Raw genomic sequence first — 24,875 nt, forward strand, 5'->3', positions numbered from 1 at the left:
GCAAGAAACATGAAGAACTTACTGTAAGAAAATAAAGGCACAACACCCCTAATGTGTGCAGCAGTGATCAAGATTCATTGCCTTGGCACAGAAAGAAAAGTTCTTCATCTTGCAATATTTTTCAAATTGCATCTCAGCCAATTGCTCAACATGACTGCAAAAGTGAGAAAACGCTTTCTGTGCCATATATTGGAGTGATAAAGTGCCTAACATAACAATTGGAGTACTAAAGCAGCTGTTCCACTTGACATGGATGTAAGGTATTGTCAATCATGACAATACATTTTTTTTAATCAATCCATTTCATGAAGGTAAAATTACTGAGGAAAGAGTCATTCTTGTATTAGGTTTTCCTTCATGAGGTACTGCATTGTAGGTTGGTCTGGAATGTTGGATCGCTGGACTCTGGATGAGCTAGCCAATTACATATAAAATATACTTGAAGGTGGGAGACAGATTGGAAGTGGAGGGTTATTTGTCAGACAAGAGGCCCGATAGTAAAGAAGACCATCTAAGATTAAAAAGTGATCTTGATCAATGGGCCAAGGAATGGCAGATGGAGTTTAATTTGGATAAATGCAGCGTGTTGCATTTTGGTAGGGCAGGACAAGTACCGCAAATGGTAGGGGCCCAGGGAGTGTTGTCGAACAGAGATTCTCGGAGTGCATGTACATAATTCTTGAAAGTGGCAATGCAGGCAGACAGGAGGGTGGAGAACACATTTGACACACTTGCCTTTATTGATCATGGTTATACAGGAGTTAGACGTCATAGTATAGCTATGCTAAATAGTGATCAGGCAGCATTTAGAGTACGCTGTACAGTTCTGGTTATCCCGCTGTCGGAAAGATGTCGTTAAAGTGGAATGGGTGCAAGAAAAGATCTACAAGAAAGTGAACAGGTGTAGATGGTTTGAGTTATAAAGAGAAGATGGGTAGGGTGGGTCTTTTGACCCTGGAGCAGAGGAAGTGGACGGGTGACTTTACAGAGGTTTATAAAATCTTGCATGGCAGAGAAAAGGTGAATAGCTGTAGTATTTTCCCCCAGGTATTAGAGTCTAAAACTAGAGAGCATAGTTTTAAGGTGAGAGGGAAAGATTTAAAAGAGACCCAAGGACCAGCTTTCTCACACAGAGGAGTGGTGCTAATGTGAATCAATAAGTCAAAGGAAATAGTCATGGAATCTTACAGCGTAGAAACAGGCCCTTCAATCCACATATGATCATTTTTAATCATATCTGCTTCAGGATGTGAACTAAAAGAAATAATTGGGTTCTAGATTGGGTTAAATGGTGATCAAAATGACCTACTTTATATTCCCCTGAAGTATTGTTCACAATCTTTAGGATTCATTGTTTAAATGGCTTTTCAATCAGAGGATTCCCAAATATTTTTTCGTATCCTTTCCTCTGGGCAGGAGCTGTTCCAGGTACCTCGAGTCTGTGCCAGGACTTGGTTTGTCTGCTTGTTTAAGACAAGTTCACAGCAATGATCAGAAAACATAGTTGACTTACCCCAAGCTGAGAGACTTGGCATGGGTTTACACAGTCAGTCCCTTGCCTCCGATCAAATAATAAACGCCCAAACCGCCTCCATCCCTCCACATACTGAACTATATTTATCTTCTCCGTTCATTGTTTACTATTGCATTGGTTATGCTGACTTTTTGCAATACAATCCTGGCGACAATCAAAAGGTTTACGTGTAATATTTCCATGGTTCCATTTCTGGACCAAAATCCGACATAAAAACTCAGCAGGTCAGGTAGCAGAGGGATGGATAGTCAAGGTTTTAGATCGAGACCCAAGATTAGTACTTAATGCAATTATTATGTGATGATAATAAACTTGGTGCAAGGCTACACCAAATCCAATAATTCCTATATTTTTAGAAAAGGTTTCATCTATATATTGATTTTGCAGAAAAAAAGTAAATGACTCAGCTTTTCATTTGAAACTTTGTGCCTGGAGTTTGCACTCATCGTTACAGCTCCAATTACCAAGTTTAAAAAAAAACATTAATAAAGAATCCACAACCACCAGTTGACAAAATCTTTGTGAATGCTTGTAATTTTAAAACACTGGCATTAAGATCCAGGATTCTGCTGTTGATCGTGATACACTGGTTTTAAGATTTAGTGATTCTTCAGACTTGAGCTGTATTCCATTCCTGTACTGTAATGTTCAGCCACATAAATAACATTGTATTGTGGCAACCTTTGTTAAATAACTCCAATGGGCATTATAAGAATGCAGCCAGCTTGGGATAACAGGGGAGAAAGATTTTTAATAATGAGAAAATAGTGTTATGTAGAGAGCTACTATTTTGTTGCTTGGTAACAAGAAGTATTTTTCTTTCCAGTTCAGAATGGAAAATGAGAATGATTGGCAATTGAAACACATTTTCAATTCCTGTGCCATGTTGTAATGTGGGAAGTAGACAGTAACATTAATCTTCATCCGTGGGATAAAGATAGTGTTTACTTGAAAGGATTTAATCTTTTGAAACTAGTTTTCCTTGATATATCAAAGATTGATATATCAAAGATATATCAAAAAAAATAAAAATGTGCACTTAAGCTTAATGTTAAACTAATTTTGTATATAAAAAAGTGATCTACTTTACCCAGGTGTCATGCTCATTATACGGATGAAGAATAGAAAAAAGTAGAGTTTGTATAGATTTTATATAAGGTTTGTTTCCAAGAACAGTTCAATGAAAATGTAAAGGGAAAAGAAATGTAATTTATAAAGTACTTTCCATTGACTGAGGAAATATTGTAAATTAGCACAAATATATTAAATATTAAGTGAAAGAGAGGGAGAGAGAGAGAGAGAGAGGGAAAGAGAGAGAATTGAGGGGAATGAAAAAAGAATTTCTGAAATATTCTCGCAATTAAAACATAAAGCACACAAAATGATTTTCATTCTCATCAGAATGTTTGGCAGTCATCATGTTCTTCAAAAGGTCTGTAGACTAAAAATGGCAATTTTACCTCGTCAAAAGAAGCCACACCATTCAATACCTTTAATTTCACTGGGCAGGCACAAAGTAAGATACCATTTTTGTATTGGGTGATCATTTGCTATTCACCTGAAGCTGTGATGCCCTTTGTGCATATGCCTCATTGCTACTTAGGCAAAATATTTTTTGTTCGAAGAGTCTGAAGAAGGGTCCCAACTGAAATGTCACCTATCCATGCTCTGCAGGGATGCTGCCAGACCCGCTGAGTTACTCCAGTATTTTGTATCTCATTTTGTCTGTTTGGTTCTTTTTGCCTACAACCTTTAGCACAAACTGTTCTGTTATTTTTATTTGCTTAAAATATGTTTCTCTATTCCTGCACGCCTTAAAGGAGGCTTCGCAGTTGAATTAAATATTTTCATACGCCATTCCAACATTTGATCAAATCAGAAACAAATTACTCACTGGAAATTACTTAGATGAACTCAACTAGAGCAGCACCAAGGCAGTGATGGAAAGGATCAACCATGATTTGCAATGCTGAGGAAGATCTGTGTATATGTGACCCCATCACAGTTGATAACTATTTAGAATGCTCTTTATATCAAACCCAAATTAGGACTTGGCAGGATCTCTGTTGTAACCAATGGACTGGTAACTCATCAAGAGTCTGAGCTTTCAGCTGAAATATTGAAAAAAAGTTGAGGGAAGATTGGAAATGGCTTCTATTTGCTTGAAGTTAAGTTTCCAGGCTGGATTAAATGGGTTGCCCATTTTCAATTATACTAACTTCAAAATGCCATCAGCTAATTCCTTTAATAAACTAAACATGAATTGATGAACATTAAATAAACCTAAGGCTGAATTTATGTTCCATATTGAGAGTTGCATCGACCCTTGCTATTTGATGGAATGCCATGCGAGATTACTTCATCTATTTGTTTTTCAGGATCATTTTTTGCTGCCAGCTATAAGCCATAACAAGACAACCAGACCAAAAATGTCTCTTGTTCTACCAGCAATGAAGATTGATGGTAAGTGATGCACACGAGTGAAAGATGAATATAGTGGACAGCTTTCCAGGTGATAATTCTTACAGGTACACAATGTACATGTGAACATTTTGGGAAAACCTGGAACACTTGGAGATTCGATTCAAATATATGTAAGTGGAAGAATGTCAATTACTGTTAAAATGTTATGTTTTATTTGAGTTAAGATATTTGTCCTTGATTTAAAACAAAATCAGAAGTCATGGAATTACAGATCAGTTCATGAAACATAGATGGAGAGAAGGTTTCAAAGAGATAAAGATTGGTCAGGAGTATACTGACTACATTTCCAAAATACTTAATTACTAAGGGTAATAATTGTGTAAAGCTCCCATGGAAATATCGCAGGAAATGCAAACTCTTTGCTCCTCCCATCTTCATTTGCTATTTGGTGATCATTTTCTTTCCTGGATTTTCCATGCAGTCTTCTGAATCGCCAAAACAACACGGAGAAACCAGTTTTCAAACCCTTCTTGCTTTCAACGTCCAAAAGTGGGCAGGTGCTCTTCATAGTAAATAAATAAGATGTTCACTTCATGAAACTACATTTTTTAAATGGATAAGATGGATTTTTTTTTTCAGAACCGTGAAGGCTATTTTATCCATGCTTGTTTTTTTCATGGTACAGGTGCACAACCTTTTATCCGAAAGCCTTGGGACCAGACACTTGTCGGATTTCGGACTTTTTCGGATTTCAGAATGGAAGATTTTTAGCGTAGATTAGGTAGGTAGCGCGGGCGGTTTGAAAAGTCTGGAGCAGCTGCCTCCTCCCCGGAGACCGGGAGAATCATTGCATAAATGTTAGTCAGATAGTTTGGAGGGATTTTATGTGGTGGTGGTGGTGTAGGGGTGAAGGGGGAAACTTTAATTCTTAGTCCCCTACCTACCTGGTCGGCGACTCCCAACCTCGCGGAGCTGGGGGCTCCGTCCGGCCGCGGGCAGCGCCGGTTGTAGCTCCGACCCCGGCAACTCTACCCCTGGCTGCGAGGCGCTCCAAATCCAGCGCGGCCCGCGGCCGGACGTCCCAGCTCCGAGAATGTCGGGAGTCGGCGACGTCGCAGCGCTGGGATACCAGCGGGGAGCGGGCAATGCCTTACCGGGTCGCCGTGCGGCAAGCTCCGGAGCGCTGTGGCCGCCTTCTTCCAACATTCGCGGAGCGTCGCTGGATTTGGAGCCGCGGAGCTGGGGGCTCCGTCCGGCCGCGGGCAGCGCCGGTTGGAGCACCGACCCCGGCAACTCTACCCCTGGCTGCGCGGCTCCAAATCCAGCGACGCTCCGCGATGTTGTGTGTCGGCGGCCACAGCGCTCCGGAGCTTGGCATTGCCCGCATCCCAGCGCTGCGACGTCGCCGACTCCCGACATTCGCGGAGCTGGGGTGTCCGGCCGCGCTGGATTTGGAGCGCCTCGCAGCCAGGAGTAGAGTTGCCGGGGTCGGAGCTACAACCAGCGCCGCCCGCGGCCAGACCGGCCACAGCGCTGCGGAGCTTACTGCACAGCGACCCGGTAAGGCATTGACCGCTCCCCGCCTCTCCGACCAGGTAGGGGACTAAGAATTAAAGTTTACCCCTTCACCCCCCTTCACATAAAAGCCCTCCAAACTAACTGACTAACATTTAAGCAATGATTTACAGATGTTTAAGCGTCTCCCGGTCTCCAGGGAGGAGGCAGCCGCTACAGTAGTACAGACCTGGGTTGACCGTGGGTCGTTTTGGGTCAAGTTTGGCGCCAAACGCGAGCTTTGGTGCGCAGACGACATCTGGAAAAAATGGCCGGTTTTCGGAGCTTTTCGGTTTCTGGAACACCGGATAAAAGGTTGTGCACCTGTACAATCATTGCATCATTCTTTTGAAAATCACTGCTTATTATCTGTTGAATCAACCTATATTCATCAACAGTTGACTTACTTACCTTTGCTATCATGATAGAAAATAGATGCACCAGTTCTCATCTTTAATTAAAATTGCATTGCCTGCATGTCTCTGTTGACCTCCTGAGCCTGACTGCTTATGTGCTGTGGAGGAACAAAAAATTGGAATCTGAACCCATTCATTTATGTTGAATTACTTTGAAACAATGAAAGCTGCCAAATTATAGTCTGATTTAAACATGAAAGATGATGTATTTGTGCAACATCTGAGGTAAACAATGAAATTAGTAGTTCAAAATGTCAACCACAGATTGCCGACTTGGCCCAGCCAAGCCAAAGAGCTTAACTTTCTTCTGATGTTGACATCTCTTTACAACTTTACAATTTTAACTCTTACTTTGTTATATGGGAAACATTTTACTGTGTTTTTATTTCACAGGCCATGCTGAGGGATTTATATCAATTGATCATTGAGTAGGATGCTGTAGGTTACAAAGACAGGGCTGCCAACTCTCACGCATTGAGCGTGAGAATCAAGGATTTCGACAAATTCTCACACTCTCACGCTAATCACAAATGTTTCACGCCATGTCGTGAGAGATTCTGTGATCAACGAAAATTTCAAAACTCATCAACTGCATGAGCCGTGGGTGTTGGAGAGCCGGGGCTGAGGGAGGGATGGAAGCAGAAGCAGCGGCGGGGACAGATGCGGATGGGGAGCCAGGGCTGGCGAGTGTTTGCCAGGCTGGCGAGCCACTCGCTGCAGCTCCGGGCATGAAGCAGCCTCAGTTCTAGGGTCCCGAGGCGTCGGAAGCTTTGCGCTGTTGCCGTGAGAGTCTCTGCGCCAAATTGGCCCAGGTGGACCGGCATGGACCAGGCTGCGGCTCGGTGCATCCTGGAGGACAACCAGGGGCTGCTGGAAGTAAGTGCCAAGCACTGGGTAGAAGCGGTGTGACCTGCACGAGATAACCACTGTTTGCACAGTAATCGACCAGAACCAGAACCGGAAGGTGGAAGATAGTGGCCTTCAAATGGGGGTGGTTGGAGAAAGCATCCTGCTTGCCTGCTAGATTTTCACTTACTGTAACTGCAGGAAAAATGTTCCAGATGTTGGGGGAGTTCAGAACCAGGGGTCACAGTTTAAGAATAAAGGGTAGGCCAGTTAGCTTTTGGGGCTAGCGAAATCAAGGGATATGGGGAAAAAACAGGAAAGAGGTACTGTGCTGGCTCGAAGGGCCGAATGGCCTATACCTGCACCTATTTTCTATGTTTCTATGCTTGCGTATATGGTAATAAAACTCAACCACTTGATTTTGAAGCATTCATGCATGGTGGAGGTATAATGTAGTCATAGAGTGATACAGTGTGAAAATAGGCCCTTCGGCGCAACTTGCCCACACCAGCCAACATGTCCCAGCTACATTACCTGCTTTTGGTCCATATCCCTCCAAACCTATCCTATCCATGTATCAGTCTAACTGTTTCTTAAATGTTGGGACAGTCCCTGCCTCAACTACCTCCTCTGGCAGCTTGTTCCATTGACCCACCACCCTTTGTGTTGAAAAAGTTACCCCTTAAAAAGTTACCTCTTTAAAATACTTCAAACAAAAAACATTGAAACATACTTCTACAATGCACTAAAACATGATTTTAATACATCAAATGTCCCTACACCCCCCTCCCACACCCTCCCCCCACTCGTAGAAACCAGTAAAAGCTGGAAAACGCTCAGCAGGTATTTTGGAATCTAAAAAATGGCTGACGCTGGAAATTTGAAATGAAACCAGTAAAAGCTGGAAAATGCTCAACAGGTAAAGCAGCATCTTGGAAAGAAAAACAGAATTAATGTATCAGGTCAATTATGAAGGGTCTTTGACCTGAAACAACTCTTTTTCTCTTTTCATTTATTTGTCAGAAATATTGTAGCTTTTGTTTCTTTGTCTCCAATGATTGTATCAAAGTTTTATTTTATCTATTTACTGCATGTGTATATCACTATTTATTACTCTTTATTACTGAAGAGCATTCACTAATTTACCTGTGTGGATGGTTCACATATGAATTCAATCATATTAGTTACATTGGTATCATTCATAATTGTGAAGAAGCATGCATCACCATTACCCACAGCGTGATTGGTATAAAAGGCAATTTATAGAAAAAAAGCTGGAGTTCAATATTTGCCAAAACCAAAGTACAAATTATCAGGAAATGAAGGATGAAGCTCAAGATCTGCTGGGAAATATTGATGCAAGGTTTTGCAATTAAAAAAAAAAGATTTTCAGTTTGATCTTGCGATATGTTTATACCCAGAGAAAATGTCTTGCAAGGGTCTCAGAATATATAAGTTGGGCAATTAAAATAAAATAACAAAGATGCACAGGTTTCATAAATCTTTGGTGGACAGGAGTATGTTGGGAAAGAAGAGTAGGACATATGGGAAAAACTGTCAAAGTTCACTCAAACCCATTCCTGTAAATATTATGGGCTAGTTGAAAGGTTCAGTGATAATATGGGTGCACTATATGATTATCAAAAATGATTGTGTTTCATTCACCCAAAGACATTAATTACAATCCTGTTTCTGAATTTTCCCAGTGAGATTAAAGCAAAAGATACCAGGTAAAAGAGAAAAAACAGTGCAAATGGATATGGAGCAGTTACCTGTTGCGAAAAAAAAGCGAATACGACACACTAAATATATATTCCATGTTGTTTAATAAAGATGTACTTTGTGGGTGTCCAATGAATATAACATGAATTGGCAAAGAGATGCTTTATGGAGTTATAAGCGGTATTAACTTTCAATGTCTAGACATTAGAAATCACTTTTTTAAACAAATGGAACTATAAGGTGTGTTGTTAGATCTAAAATGTTCCTTCAAATTAAGCCAAAAAACGGGAACAGAATACTTAAATTTCAATTAGTGGAAAGCATATTTCAAATTGGCATGATGTGAAAAAAATCCAAGAATGAAAAATATGTGGCATAACCTGCAAAGCGAGAAATAAAATCAAAACCATTTGGAATATTGAATATGCAGCTGGATCTAATCATGGTAGAGCTAAGGTGCAGAAAGTACAAGTTTCAATGCACATGGTCTTTTATCATCATTGAACTTTCTTACATTCTTAAAGAAGCCACGTTGAGTTTACTGTGGATGAATGAACCAGAGAATAAGTGTCCAAATTAGTTTCTGAAATTAAAAAAATGAGCTGATTTTTAAAACTTTAATAGCATTAAGTACTGTCTGAAAATATTAGAGAAGCGAAGTGGAACCATATGTTGTATAGCTCTCACTACTGGAATTGTATGACTGGTGCAACCTCCTGTGGTGGTGCAGATGTCCAGAGATGCGAGTTGCAACACAAGTATTGTCCACACAGCGATTGAACGTACCCTTGCAGCTTCTCCAGATATCAATGTTCTTTAAGGTCAGCTGGCTTTCAACAGTGAGCCTGCATACTTTCCATGCGGCTTTCCAACCGGAAGGAAATCCTTGCTTTCTCACAGAACCTGAATCCAATTGTCCCACCCAACTGCTCTGTCAGCTGCAATTATCTAATACAATATGCACTGGGGAAAACAGGGATGTAATGTGAAATTTGCATCCTATCTTTAATAAATGTAATGCTGGATTATTGTTCCAAATCTTCAACTATCTGAATCTGAATAAATTGGAACTACTAGAAAAGAGAATGAAAAGAAATCTTTAAACAATTGAGGTTTGATCAGATAATGGCAGAGATGACATTTGTATAATAAAAGACACAAGATGGTGGAGTAACTCAAGGGGTGAGGAAACATTTTTGGATGGTGACCCATTTTCAGTCCCAAGAAGGATCCTGACCCGAAACATGACCTATCCATGTTCTCCAGGGATGATGCCTGACCCGTTGAATTACTCCAGCATTTTTTTTTTGTAAACCAGCATCTGCAGTTCCTTGTTTCTACATAATATTTGTATATCTGAGAGGTCACAGTTGTGACCCATAAATACAAGATGGTCACTAATAAACTTTTTTAAGGAATTTGAGTGAAATATCATTGACCAGAAAACAGTCAGAAAGTGGAACTCAAAATAAGGTAAAGACTTATTAAGTAATAGCAAATATTAATTTCAGTGGAAATTAATGAAACCAGAAGGAAAAAAAATGGAAGGATAAGATGTACTGAAGAAAGATAATAGTGGGATTGCAGAGTATGAACATTGGCATAGAGCAGTTGTTCTAAAGACCTGTTCCTGTTATTAAACTGGGCTGTGATATGTTGAGTTCAATGTAATTTCAATATTCTCCTTTTCTGCCTAGCAGAGAAAAGGCAAGCCTCTTGTTATGTACGAATTTAAAAGCAGCTTTTTAGTTCTATTTAATTTGTTTTATTTTCAAAATTCATAAAATAATAGATTGGGTTCAGATCGTTAATGATGATTACAATTCATATTTCAATTTTATATATTATATCACTTTCACGGGAGCAAATATGCAGGAAAATAAAAGAGAACTGCAAAAACAATGGGATAGTTTAACTATCCCAATGTAAATTGGGTTGGTAACAGCATCAAGGACAAAGGAGCGAATTGTTTCCAGAAAGTGGAATTTGATAGCAGTGAGGTAACAGGTTAAGTTAATGACGTGGATCAGTTCATGCAGTCTAACAACGTTGAAACAAGTGACAGAAAAGGGATTATTGACATAGATAGCTAAATAATGCATGCAGAGGATCATGGTGAATAATTCATTTGTGGAAGATGAATTGAGGCATTCCACAGGGGTCAGTGTATGGACTTGATAGTTATTAATGAAATAGTCACTGGATGCAGGCCACAATTTTAAATTTGCAGATGACATAAAATTTGGCATTATTGTAAACTGCGAAGAGGATAGTGATAGATTCAAGCAGGACATAAACAGGCTAATGGAATGTTGATGAAAAATGTTGTTTAATTTACAGCGTATTAGATGTGGAATTCATTATGAGATGAGAAGGAGATAGAAAATGGAGAATGGTTCGGCCACTGTCCACTGAATATGCATTGGCTAACACTACTGAGAATTAGGGAATAGTGAGATATGATAGAAGGTGAAATAGCTGAAGGTTATGTTGGGGAAAAAAAGATCTTTATGGAATATATCCAGCATATACAAGTATATCTTGCTTAGTGCTACCCCACATACTGCTGCTTTGCTCTAACGCTCTTTGAATTTGGAGCCTTTTTTTTCACTCAAAAAATTAAAGAGACTGGAGAATGTGGCGAGATAAAGTGACTTTCCAGTAAAGTTTTCCCAAATGTAGAGCTTTTGCATTAGACTTGTCCTCTGCCACTTGCAACACGATGAATTCCAACCCTTTAAAAGTCTTGCTGGTGAGTCTCAGTCTGTGCCATGGTTTTAATGATTGCTGGGACTTATTAGGTGGCCTGGAAATGATTTTGAAAGGTCTGCCACAGCAGAGGCGCAATTGTCGTTTGGATGCGCAGCATTGTGTTGGATGCGCAGAATTGTTTAAGTGACAGCCATGGCTGTGCCTATAGGGTTGCAGGCTCATTCTGCCAGGTGAGGATGGGTGATTTTCCCCAGCCACCGGGGGACCCTATTTTTTTACTCTGAGCTGCTTGGGCAAACTATCTTGAAAACCATTGTCGAATAGTGATTATAATTGAAGTTTCAGAATGTTAATGAATTATACCATGATATATGTTTTAACATTTTTTAAAGAAATTGTGATAGTTCTTGGATTTAAATTAAATTGCTGACATTAATGCAACATATTATCAGTTAAGAAGGGTCTTGACCCGAAACGTTACCCATTCCTTCTCTCCAGAGATGCTGCCTGTCCTGATGAGTTACTCCAGCTTTTTGTGTCTATGGTTTAATCCAACATCTACAGTTGCAATATATTTGAAATTGCATGTACTTAACATTGCCTGTTAAATGCTGAATAACCCTGGTGCAGTTAGAGTTATTGATATTTATAGTAGCTGTTACTGTTCAGCCTCAACATTGGACTTTCTGTAAAAAATATATAATTTTAATATCATTTAATCAATAATATTTTGCCCCTAAATGCATTTGTTTTAAGGTACAATGTAGTTAAAGAACTAACAATATATTTGTTCAATAATGCCTCAATTATGTAAGGCCATTTGGGTTCAATTGCAGAGTAATATCAATCTTATGAAGAAAAATTAATTCAGCATCAATGCAGTACTGGTGATTTATGAATGTTTTTCAGCAGTACCATTTCATACTTCATCGGTTTAGATAACGTCTCACTGAATAAGTACTTTCAGGTAGGATATGGGGTCGGGCAGCTGCATAAGCTTGCCACTGATCCATATCACCTCGTCAATTCATAGTGGATCCCATCTGGAAGCCTTTTCTTTGGTTAGCACACATACATCTGAACACTACACACTGAACATCAATCACCATAACAATAAATTATTATACTGTTTAATATTATAGATTGATTTTATGGTTCCTTTGAACACTGACATTTTTAATGTGATCATTTGCAATCTGTGAAAATGATTCATTGACCATCTGCGCTTCATAATTTGTATTTAGAGCTGTTCTTTACACTAACTTGATATTTTATGCTGGAATACTGGTCAGTGCAGTTTGTTGAAAAGCATGACCCAATTCTGGTGGCTTCATTCCTCACTTTACTTACTTTTTTTCCACTTGTTCTTCACCCGTAAGCTTGTTTCTTCTGCTAAGACCAGGAATTCATTATAAATCCCCTTGAAGTTTATATTTTTGGTAGACAGCTTTTTGTGTGCGGTTTACAGATTTTGGATTAAACATCATTTCCTGTGCTGAGACCAAAGGAGCAGGCAGTACATCAAGAACAATTTCTGCTGGTCATCCCATTATTTTGTCTTTTGATCTTTTTTTGTATGTGAAAAGTTAACATTTTGACCCATGGGTACCCTTGGCTACTTACCCCTTCCATCAAATAAATAAAATAAAGCCTTAGTTACCAGCTTTTTATATTGCTTTTGGTTGCTCATTATATTTTTTGAGGCAGTGATTTAGGGTTTGGTGCTGTTATATCCGACTATTGTACTTAACTCAATGACCACAACCCTAAATCAAATGTGAAATCCTACAGAAGCTGAAAATTTGAAATAGAAGTAACAACTTCTTGAAATAATTGTTCAGGAAGTATCAAAAGCAAAATTGATGTTCCAGCTGCTGATATATTGGAACCATCTGATAAGGGATCAACAACCTGAAATGCTGTGTTTCTGACTCTTTAGATACTGCCTATCTTCATTTTTTATTTTCTCATGGTTCTCGCAGCCTCCAGAGAAACGTTACCAATCTCTATTTCTCATGTATTTCCTCTCATGTGATTCCTAGTCTTCGCACATGCCCATCGTCATTTTCTCCTGATTCTCCTACTACGTAACCTGCACTAGGGGTAATTTATAGTAAGCATTTAACTATCAACTGCAGCATGTGGGAGAATCCCATTTGGTGATCTGGAGAATGAGCAAAATCCACCTCAGCAGCAGGAGATGGCCAGAATCGAATGCAGGTCGCTGGTGATGTGAGGTTGCAGCACAACCTACTATACTACTGAGCCACCCATGCTGAATATTTCCAGCATTTTTGTTTGTATGCAGTGTCTTATTGGTCAGTTAGCTTTGAAAATTGTTTTTCATTATTGTATCTCATTATTGTATATGGATGTACAAGTCGAAAATGTACCATTGAACATCCATTACAAGTTACCAGTTCTCTAAAATTGGAGGTTTGTTTTTCTTTCGGCAAAATGTATTTTATTTGGAGCTGAATCTGTCAGGCCAATCTGAAGGGCAAATTCTTGAAGTTTCCCAGGCTAAAATAAACAAAACTTTACCAGGTAGACACATGGAACTGCTGATGCTGGTTTGCCAAAAAAAAAGAAGATACAAAGTACTGGAGTATCTTAGTAGGACAGGCAGGCAGCATCACTGGAGAACATGAAGAGTCCTGACACGAAACCTGGCCAAAATTAAAAAAAAATGCAAACCAGAGTGAAAATAATGTGCCAAGAAACTAGTCATGTCCAAAGGCTGAAATAAATTATCTCTTCAGATGTGGTTTTTTTGTGACATTAGGATTTGATTTGACACACACGCACGCACGCGCACACACGCACACACGCACACACACACCCTCCCTCCCTTGATATTATATTAATACTAGACCAAGTCTCAGTCCCACAGGAGGCCTGGTCCCCCAACACAATATTCCACCACTCACCTGTTCCCCCCCTTGATATTATATTAATAGAAGACTAAGTGGGACGTTTTGGGTCCCAGTCACACGGGAGGCCTAATCCCCCAACGCAACCTATTCCCCAACGCAATATTATACCACTCACCTGTTCCCCCATCACAACCCGTTCCCGCAAAGCAATATTCCACAACTCACCCATCATCCCTGACTGCGCAGGCGGGAGTGTGGGGAGGGGGGGTGTGGGGAGGGGTGTTAGGAAGGGGGGGGAGGGGGAGGGGGGGTGTGGGGGAGGGGTTGTGGTATGGGTGGGGTGTGGGAAGTGGGGGTTGTTGATTTGTAGTCCTAATAATAAAAGTGGCCTCACACCATGTCAGGTTATATAGAGTTTATTAGGAACAAGCAATACAAGTTCTCACTTGAGACTTCACTTGAAGACTAACGAAATGCAGCAGACCGCGACGCTAACAAGCTAGTGGGCGTAACTACAAATACATGACTCATAGCATGAGCCACTAATCTACATCCCCCCTCTGAAAGAATCAATAACGATGTATACCCATAACTAAGCAAAGCAAATATCACAACTGATGACAGTGTAAAGTCACCACCGTGGGGGAGTGGACCAATGTGTCTGGAGTCGAAGCAGGAGACTGGTGCAGGCGAAGATGGCACAGATAGAGGAACTGTCGTAGGCATGGATTGTTGTGCTGGCAAGAACAGGTGAGGGTCACTTGATGCAGATTGAAATGAACTTTTACGATCTGGATAATAAGGAGGAAGGATTGGCTCCTTCACATGCAGAAGTTGTCTGTTTTGTCGGTAGCTGCCGCCATCGGCTCTAACAATGTACGAACGTGGCTCCGATGTGGGACCAGAAGTCACCCCAATACGGTCATGTCCTTCGTCAGTGTAAGCGGACCACCTGTCCTTTGGTCAATGGCGGAAGAGGCCTACTCGTCTTGTCGAACCATTTCTTTTGAACGTTACGCTTCTGTTGCAACCTGGATTAAACCTCAGGAGGAAAGACATGTGGGATTAATGTTTGCTCTGCTACGGGCAACGGGGTACTGGTCTGCCTTGACAACAATCGTTGAGCAGGTGAACCCAAGGCAGGGTCACGGGAAATGTTGAGCAAATCCAGGAATACGTCAGATTTAGCCCTGTGAGAGCGCTCCATGAGTTGTTTTGCACTTCTGACAGCCCGTTCAGCCAGCCTGGATACTCAGGGTTGCTGGTCATGTGGTGAAAATTCCAGCTTCTGGCAAACTCTCTGAATTGTTGGCTGGTGTACTGGCTGCCATTGCCAGTCAACAGCTTGCCTGGAGATCCATGGATGGAAAAATGATGAGATAATTTGGAACTCACGCCGCTGGAAGTGGGGCTGCTGAGAAAATCAATGTCGTACCATCCTGAATACGAATCCACGAGCGCCAGGTACTGCTTGCCGTGCCATTCAAATAAATCAGCTGCCACTGCAGACCATGGGAGCACAGGTACAGGATGTGGCAGAAGTGGTTGCTTTTGTTGATCAGGCGCCAGGCTATTGCACACAGCACAAGCTGCCACATTTTCGTTGATGTACTCGGCCATGCCAGGCCAGTAAAACATGCTTTTTGTTCGTGAAACTGGCTTCAGCACCTGGGTGTCCTGCATCAAAATGCCGGTGAAACAGGAACCACGGCCTTGTGTCCTTTTAAAACAATGCCGTCTTGTAGCACTAATTCGTCCCGAACAGGGAAGAAAGGTCGGACTGACAATGGAACATTGTAATGCTTGTCTGGCCAGTTGTCTAACTTAATGACAGAAGTTAGTGACCGTATGGTCTTGTTGGTGGCAGTGTGGGCAACTAGGTGCTCCATCCATGATGAAGGGATGAAGGATACAGTCATCACGATAAAGTCATTATCCCGCGAGGGCAGATCTTTGCAGGTTGTCCGAGGTGCACGTGAAAGAGTGTCCGCTAGGTGCATATCCTTTCCACATTCGTAGGTGAGGAGGATGTCATATTTTTGAAGTTATAGTAATATCCGTTGTAGGCGCGCTGGAGAGTTATGAATAGGTTTATTGGAAATGCCGCTAAGACGTTGGTGGTCGGTTTCAATTGTAACTGTGCGACCAAAGATGAAATTTTGAACTTTTTGAAGGCGAACACAACCATGAACAAATTGGGCATATCGTTGTTCTGTGTCAGACATGGTGCGCGAGGCATAGGCAACAGGCTTATTGCCATGGCCATCATTATGAAGGTATGCAGCGCCCAGGCCATGTTGTGAGGCGTCTCATGTAAGTGTAATAGGCAGTCTATGATCAAAGTACGCTAGAGTAGGGGTGGCCGACATCTGCCGTTTTAGAGTGTCAAACGCTGTCTGTTGTTGCTCATGCCAAGTCCAAGCAGAGTCTTTGTGTGTGAGATAGCACATTGGGATTGATATTTCGCTGAAATCTGGAATGAATTTGCTCAAATAGTTAGCAATGCCAAGGAACCTCTGAAAGCTGTGCAAATCCGTGGGTGCTGGAAGTTCATTAATAGCACAGGTTTTCGCTGTATCAGTTTTCAGGCCGTCCTTGGTAAATATATGGCCTAGGTATTTTACCTCATTCACTCTGAATTTGCATTTTTTGGGGTTGAGTTTGAGATGGATGGCCTCGGCACTCTTCAATACTTTTGTCAGATTGGTATCACCTATCAAGCTAGTGGACGTAACTACAAATACATGACATAGCAAGAGTCACTAGTGATGGGGGGAGGGGAGGGAGGGTGTGGATGAAGGGGTGTGGGGGGAGGGTGTGGGGTGGGGAGAAGGGGGGGTGTGGGAAGGGGGGGTGGTTGCAGCAAACGCACCTCGCACGCTGCTCACCCCGTACCTTCAGCTTTCGGCCTCACGCAGCAGCTCCCGGTCCCACTCCGACTTCATTCGGGCTACCGGTTCAACTTAACGCGCTGCTCACAGACTCAGCCCCCCCCCCCTCTGGGGATTCATTCTACGCAGGTGCTGGAAGGGGCGTTACTTCATGGTGGCTGACAGGTGAGAAGGCCAATCTGCTGATCTCACGATTTTTTAAACCTTCATAACTTTTCTCATATTTCACCGATCGGAACAAAACTTGTTGCGCTTGGAGCAGAGGAGAATGGTGAGTAAGCTGGCGTAAAATCCTAGCAATATAGGTTACCATTTCTGCGCAAATTTAAAGAAAAATACAAACCGGAAGTGGTCAAGATGAGAGTTTTAGTAATAATATAGATAGATAGATAGATAGATAGATAGATAGATAGATAGATAGATTATTCATTCGCTCCTTTTCTCTCATTTCCCATCCCCCGCCCTATCCACTCACGCATAGCCCCCAACTGCACAGGTGCGGCTGGAGAGGGAGGCGGGCAGAGAGGGAGGTGGAGAGGGTAGAGAGGGGGGGGGTAGAGAGAGCGGGAGGGGGGTAGAGAGGGATGGTGGGGTAATAAGAGGGGGGGGGGGGGGATAGAGGGGGAGGGATGGAGAGGGAGGTTTGAGGGAATGGAGAGGGAGGGAGTAAAGGGGGAGGGGGTAGAGAGGGAGAGAGAAGGGGAGGGGAATAGAGAGGGAAGGTATAGAGAGAGGAGCAGAGAGGGAGGGGGTAGAGATCCCACCCCATCTCCCTCCTCGTTTTCCTCCTAATTTCTCTCCTAATTTCCCTCATTCTCCTCTCTTCACTCCCATTCCCTGCCACAGCACCTACCCAGGTCGTAGAGCAGCACCAGGGCTATAGACTTCAGCCGCCAGCTTGGCTGCCGCATGATCTCCAGTCCAGGTCCCGACTGCATCGCCGGGCTCGCCTCTGGTCCCACCGGCGGCTTTTTTTTTCAGCGCCGGTCACGGCCCCATCCCAAGCCCTGAGCTCGGCACCTCACTCCAGCTCCAGGCTCTGGTCCAGCCCAGGCCCAGTCGCCGGGCTTGGCCTGCAGCAGCAGCCTCCCCACCAGGCAGCAGACGGGCGTCGCCCCGAGCGAGGCCACAGGCGGGCGTCGACCCAAGCGAAGCCGTGGGCGGGCGTCGACCCGAGGAACCGACGTGAGTGGATTGATTTTTTTGTGGTTTGAACGCTTGAGTGCCCCTTTGAAAACTTTGAAAACTTTAATATTTTGAAGCTGTTTTTAAAAGGTTAGTAACTTCAGAAACAGAATGAATTGCAGATTGAAAAAAAAAACAATGAGTCCTTGTGTCTTCTCAGGAAGTTGTACAAGGGTGAAAGGTGTGTAGCATGGATGTTTAGCAGTAGGGGGGTGGCAGTGGGGGTGATAAATTCAAAAGAACGATTACTGAAATAACTCAGTAATGGTTGCAGAAGGAGAGATTGGTCACAAAAAAGTTATCTCAACCAGGCGTTCTTGTATTGCATCTGTCACGGAATACTTGAAGAGTCTTCAAGTAAAGTAAAGTATCCTTTATTGTCATTCAGACTTTACAGTCTGAACAAAATTTCGTGCCTTGCGGTCATAACATAGAATAAAACAACAAAGCACACAATAAACACAGATTTAACATCTACCACTGTGAGTCCACCAGGCCCTCCTCACTGTGATGGAAGGCAAAAGTTTTAAAGTGCTTGTCTCTTCCCTCCTTGTTCTCCCTCTGCGTTGAGGTGATCCAGGCTTCCGATGTTATGACCCCGCCGGGTGATGGTAAGTAAGTCCCGCGGCCAAATCTGAGCTCCGCGAATAGGCCGGTTCAAACTCCGCGGCCCGGGACGGACGAAGCTGCCACCCTCCAGTCCAGCGGTCGAAGCTGTTGTTGCGGGAGCCCCGGAGAACAGTTCACCAACCTGGGACCTGCAAGCTCCCGACGTTGTCGTCCACTGGGCACACGGCCGAATCCACTGGGTGCCAGCCCTGCGCCGGTAAGTCCTGGCTCTCCCTCAGGAACCTCGAGGTTGGTCCCAGTTGGAGGTCACCAGCTCCGCCATTAGGCCTCAGCGCAGACGGAGACGGGGGATACGACAAGAAAAGGTTGCATCCCCCCCTAAGGAAGAGACCAAAAACTCTCTCCCCCACCCCCCCACACATACACAACTGAAATAAACCAAAACAACAGGAGAAAAAAAACAAAAAAAGGAAAAGACAAATGGACTGCAGGCGAGCTGCAGGGCAGCACCGCCAATTCCAGCTAGTGTGAACACTGTTCATACAGTGGTTTAAGGTTTACATTTTCCTATTAAAAGTTGTCAAAAATCCGACATATTCAGAAGGAATGAGAGGAACACTGATACCAGCCTTGAATCAAAATATCTTTGTGGAAGGGGCATTGATGAACTGAATAGTTCCTGCCTGCAGTTGATTTCTTAGTTACAGTGTTTGGCATCTAGAAAATGCTGGATTCGCATATTCAATACATTTTAGTTGAAGATCTTGTCATTTCCAATAGTTAAATAGATATGTCCAGTTATAATTATTACTAAGAAACTAAAAAATAGATCATTTTCAGTAGCTAAATGAAAATGTCCAGTTATAATCATTACTAAGAAATCCTAAAAATAGATCTGAGAATTTATCCTATGTTTTGACAAGCTGCTGCAAACCTGCCTAATTTCCTGTTTTAGAAAGAAATGGATGACAGTGCAAATTTGCTTCTGCAACTTTTATGATCTTTGAAGTGGAATGTTTTCCGAAATGTCACCTGCATCAGATTATTAATATTAAATTCCTTTCCTCTGGGAGATTGTAAAAAGAGTTCAATCTTATTGAACCATGCTGGCAAATCCACCCCTGCAAATATTTCCAGACGTAAGTGCCACATGTTCAGAATTGCAGAAGTCACAAACTTGATAGCACCTATTGTCCAGAGTGTCAGTCGTCTAGTGGAGTGCGGCAAAAGAGCTGGCAGTTACAGCTCTTTTCTAGCATTCATGGAGGATATTTTACCTAAATAACTAATGCCAGTCTAACGTGGTGCAGGAATAACATCTTCATATTTTTGAATGGAGAAGAATGATTGCAATCAATCAAAGTATTTTAATTGTTTTTCAGTTCCAGTTTATTTCAATGTTATATATATTTTTGGTACATTTAAGTTTCAGTTTTTAATTTTGTTTTTATTTTTTTGTTAATAATTGAATTATTTCAATTGGGATTGGAAGTTATAACATTTAAACAGGCCCTTCGGCCCATCAAGTCCAGGCCGTCCATTGAACAGTCATTCAAACCAGTTCTGTGTAATCCCATCTCATCCACTCCCTACACATTAGGGGCAATTTACAGCGGCCATGTAGCCTACTAACCCACACACCTTTGGGGTGTGGGAGGAAACCAGAGCCCTTGGAGGAAACCCACACGGTCATAGTGAATGTGCAAACTCTGCATACACAGCACCCGAGGTCAGGGTTGAACCTGGGTCTCTAGCACTGTGAGGCAGCAGCACTACCAACTATGCCACTGTGCCGCACCAATTGTTTGCAGCATTACTGAGTGCATTTTGATGACAGTTTTTCCCCTCCCTCTTTAAAATAATGGGGTGCATTTGCTATCTTCCAATCTATGATAACCTTCTAAAGTCTATGGCATTTTGGATGAAGGCACCTCATGTATTTCCTCATGTATTAAAATCCACTTTAAAACATCAGGATGCATGTTATGTGGAGATCTATTGCTCTTCAATTTTATTAATTTCTTCGATACATATTTTTGTGATGATAATTTATTTCAGATCTTTATTCCTTCTTGACTTGTTCTCCATTATTTCCAGGAGGAAAATTTCCACAAATGCAGATGTAAAATATTTGTAAAATTTCCTTGCCATCCCCATATTCATCAATATGATTTCAGCCCATCAGGGACCATATTTGGTTATCATTTCCTAATCATCTATTAATCATTTACCCATTTTCCTGCATCTGTAGTTCATTGTGTCTCTGATAATCATTGCCTTTTTGCATATCCGTAGAAGGTTTTACAGTATTTTATATCTCTCACTAGTGTTCTACTATTCTTTTCCTTACCAATGCCTTGGTTTTTCATTTGATTTCTGAAGTTTTCCCAATCCTCAGGCATGTTGATTTTTTTGCCAACTTTGGAAGCCTTTTCCTTTGTTCCATTATCTAACTGACTTATCTTGATAACTACAGCTACACCACTTTGTCTGTAGTTTATTCTCCTTTAAAGGGATGTATAATGGGATGTATATGAACTTATAAAAACCTATTTCAATAAAATGTATCCTTTGCTTGTTTACTGTCAAACCTTTAATGGTAGTTTACTGACCAATTGTGGCCAATATGTGCCTCATAATTTTATAGTTTGCTTTAATATAGGCTCTCCCCCTTACAACAAAATTGGCCTCAGGGAACTAATTAATAAATATTAACATTGTTAGTGGGTCATCGCCAAGCACAAACTCCTCTTTTGTGATTGCATACTTCAGGGCAAAATACCTTAAATTATAATGGGAGGATTGCCTCGTGGAAATTGGACAGCTTCCTTGGAATCATTACAAAGGTATTTATTTCAGGAAGTGTACGTGAAACAAATGAGCTTGGTGGTAATGCACCACATTGTGGTCTCTGTGTAGGAAGGAACTGCAGATGTTGGTTTACACCGAAGATAGACACAAAATGATGGAGAAACTCAGCGATCAGGCAGCATCTATGGAGAAAAGGTATAGATGATGTTTAGGATCGAGGTTTCGACCCGAAACGTTACCTATTCCTTTTCTCCAGAGATGCTGCCTGACCCGCCGAGTTACTACGGCATTTTAGGTCTATATAGCTCAGTTTAGTACCTATTCTCAAACTAAACTCAAACACAAACTCTAGCCCATTGCTATAGCATCTTTATCTGAGAAATAATATAGTAGAATCTGAGGTATTTCAAGGAGATTCACAAGCTAATTCTTGGGATAAGAGGGTAATCTTAAAAAGAGAGACAGAATAGGTTGGGTATGTATTCTTTGGAGAAGAGTGAGGGGCAATCTTATTAAACAATATTAAATCATAAGGACACATGATAAGGTGGATGGTGCGACATTTTCACTTGTGGGAGAGTTTCAAACACGGGAACATAGTTTCAGGACAAGTGATCAGTCATTTAAAAGCAAAGAATATAGAAATGTATTTTTACGGACGGCGGTGAATCTCTGTAATTCTCTACCATAGAGATTTGTGAAGGCCGGATCAGTAGGTATTTAAAGGGGAGATAGCTAAGTGTTTGAGATTTAGGGATTGTGGGCAATGGAAATAGCTAAAAAAGGAATAGAGGCCTGAGCCAGATCAGCCATGATCGTATTAAATGGCAAGGCAGGTTTGTGGAGCCAAGATGGTTACTCCTCCTCCTGTTTTCTTATGTAAGAAGGAACTGCAGATGCTGGTTTAAACCGAAGATAGACACAACAAGCTGGAGTAACTCAGCGGGGACAGGCAGCATCTATGGAGAAAAGGAATGAGTGATGTTTCGAGTCGAGACCCTTCTTCAGACTGGTTGGGGATAAGGGAAACAAGAGATATAGACGGTGATGTGGAGAGATAAAGAACAATGACATGCAAAAAAGTAACAATGATAAAGGAAACAGGCCATTGTAAGCTGTTTGTAGGGTGAAAATTAGAAGACTTGGGTGGGGGAGGGATAGAGAGAGAGGGAATGTCGGGCCTACCTGAAATGAGAGAAATCAATATTCATACCACTGGCCTGCAAGTTGCCCAAGTGAAATATGAGATTCCTCTAATTTTCTAAAAGCAAAATTCTTCTAATTTACGTTTAGTCTCACTCTGACAATGGAGGAGACCGAGGACCGAAAGGTCTGTGTAAGAATGGGAAGGAGAATTAAAGCGTCCAGCATCTGGGAGATCAGGTTGGTTCAGGCAGGCTGAGTGAAGGTGTTCCGTGAAACGATTGCCCAGTCTGCGTTTGGTGTCGCCGATGTATAAGAGTCCTCATCCACAACGGATACAGTAGATGAGGTTGGAGGAGGTGCAAGTGAACCTCTGCCTAACATGTAAGGACTGTTGGGGTCCCTGGACAGAGTCGAGGTATAACAACAGGTGTTGCAACTTCTGTGGTTGCAGGGGAAGGTACCTGGGAAGGGAGTGGTTGCTTTATTTTTCTTTTGAAGGAATTACATTATAAATGGACACAGCAACAAATGGTTGTATCTGGAAGTGTGAAAGATAATCGATAAAGTTGTGCCTAGAAAGCTCTGAATTGAGCTTTTCTTTTGTAAGTGTTCAAGTTAAGGCATCAACGTTAAGAAATAGTTTTTGTTGGAGAAACATTGCAGTAGGAAGAGGAAGATGCGGAGAGCAGACCTCCAGGATCTGCTATTGCTATTACTACTATTAACTTTAACAAGCTAGATTCAAACCTCACTATAAATTTCGGAGGCTAAAGAAAGAGTTTGAAGTTTAAAGGTTTATAAAGCTATACAGTGCACGCTGGATGCCAGAAATATCCAAGCATTACATTTATCAGTGAATCCCTTTTCTGGATAGGTCATAAAAAAGTAGATTTTAAAATTATGTTTTGCGGTGGTATTGCTGTTGATGAGAAAAACAGTTTTTTAGAAACATAGAAACATAGGAATTAGGTGCAGGAGTAGGCCCTTCGAGCCTGCACAGTTTTTTACATGGCTGATCATTAAATCCTTACATCTGGTTTAAGATGACACAGGGAAACAAATTGTTCTGGTGACAATTCATCCTCAAAGTATAAATTAGCTAAAAATAGAGAACTGACTGGGAATATTTAAAGTTTACAGTTTGTGAAGTGTGTTATTACTCTAGTCTGAATAATGTATAAAATCTGAAACAAGCTGCAACGTTCTTCAATAAATGGAACACATATTTGACTGTGTTCCCCACCTACTGGGCAAATTATTTCACTTCCCACCGAAGGGTTTATCATTTTTATTTCGCAGAACCTCTCTCACTACTTGTATTCATTGCTATTATTGCCATATTTCTGAACAGTAAATGGAGGATTTGAATGTGTTTGATAATTTAAATTATTTAATTTGTTTTTGTCGTATCTCTTGTTTCACTATTTTCCCATTCTCCCCCATTTTCCTAAAGTGTATATCCATCTTTTATCTCTAATGCAAAAAAATGTTGCATAGGCTAACAAACCTGCCTTGAAGTTCCAGCATTTTGGTTTTGCTATGAATTTTTTGTTTTCAGCTTTAGTAAATAGTTTGGCTGCATTTTGCCTAGCATTCATTTTTGAGCTAATTAGCAGTTTTGCTATTACTTAGACATATACGGGCCCAAATTCAGGACAGAATTTTGCAAAGACCAAGTACAATGAATGTCCTCTTGGTTAATTTGGGTGGTGTCACTGCACGAATAACTGGTGGGCAAGAGACAAGCAGAACTCTTTTCTTCAAACTCTGTATTCCAACATTGGTCAGGTATATTTTAACAGGTATTCTTTAATATACCACCTCTGATGATGCAGGACTTCTCTGAATTACCAAGTAAAATAGTGTTAGTTTAGTTTACGGCCACGTGGACCGAGATACAGTCAAAAGCTTTGGTGGCCATAGTTCATGAGATTTGAGCAATGGTCTTTTAACTTGCAGTCGAGCCTGCAGTTACTGAGCCAAAATGATTTTTTGACTTCTGTTGAGTTATCAGCTATTGTCAAATAACATCAAGTATTGGTTTGGATGGACAACAGCCTCCTCTTGAACATCAAAAAAACTAAGGAGCTGATCGTGGACTTTAGGAGGGCACATCATCCGAGGACGTACACACCATTGAGGATAAATGGGGATACTGTGGATAGAGTGAGCTGTTTTAAATATCTGG

General features: G+C 41.5%; 1 protein-coding gene across 2 annotated transcripts in view; it reads left to right on the top strand.

Annotated features, from left to right (window-relative positions):
* The window catches only part of atf6 (activating transcription factor 6), a 214,308-nt gene that overhangs the window by 133,959 nt on the left and 55,474 nt on the right, over window positions 1-24,875 (top strand). For both annotated transcript variants that reach the window (XM_055641983.1, XM_055641984.1), the window contains exon 15: window positions 3,913-3,997. In XM_055641983.1, coding sequence (XP_055497958.1) covers window positions 3,913-3,997 — 85 coding nt within the window. The remainder of the gene's footprint in view (window positions 1-3,912; window positions 3,998-24,875) is intronic.

The sequence above is a fragment of the Leucoraja erinacea genome, chromosome 10 (assembly GCF_028641065.1).
Source record: "Leucoraja erinacea ecotype New England chromosome 10, Leri_hhj_1, whole genome shotgun sequence".
NCBI lineage: Eukaryota > Metazoa > Chordata > Chondrichthyes > Rajiformes > Rajidae > Leucoraja > Leucoraja erinaceus.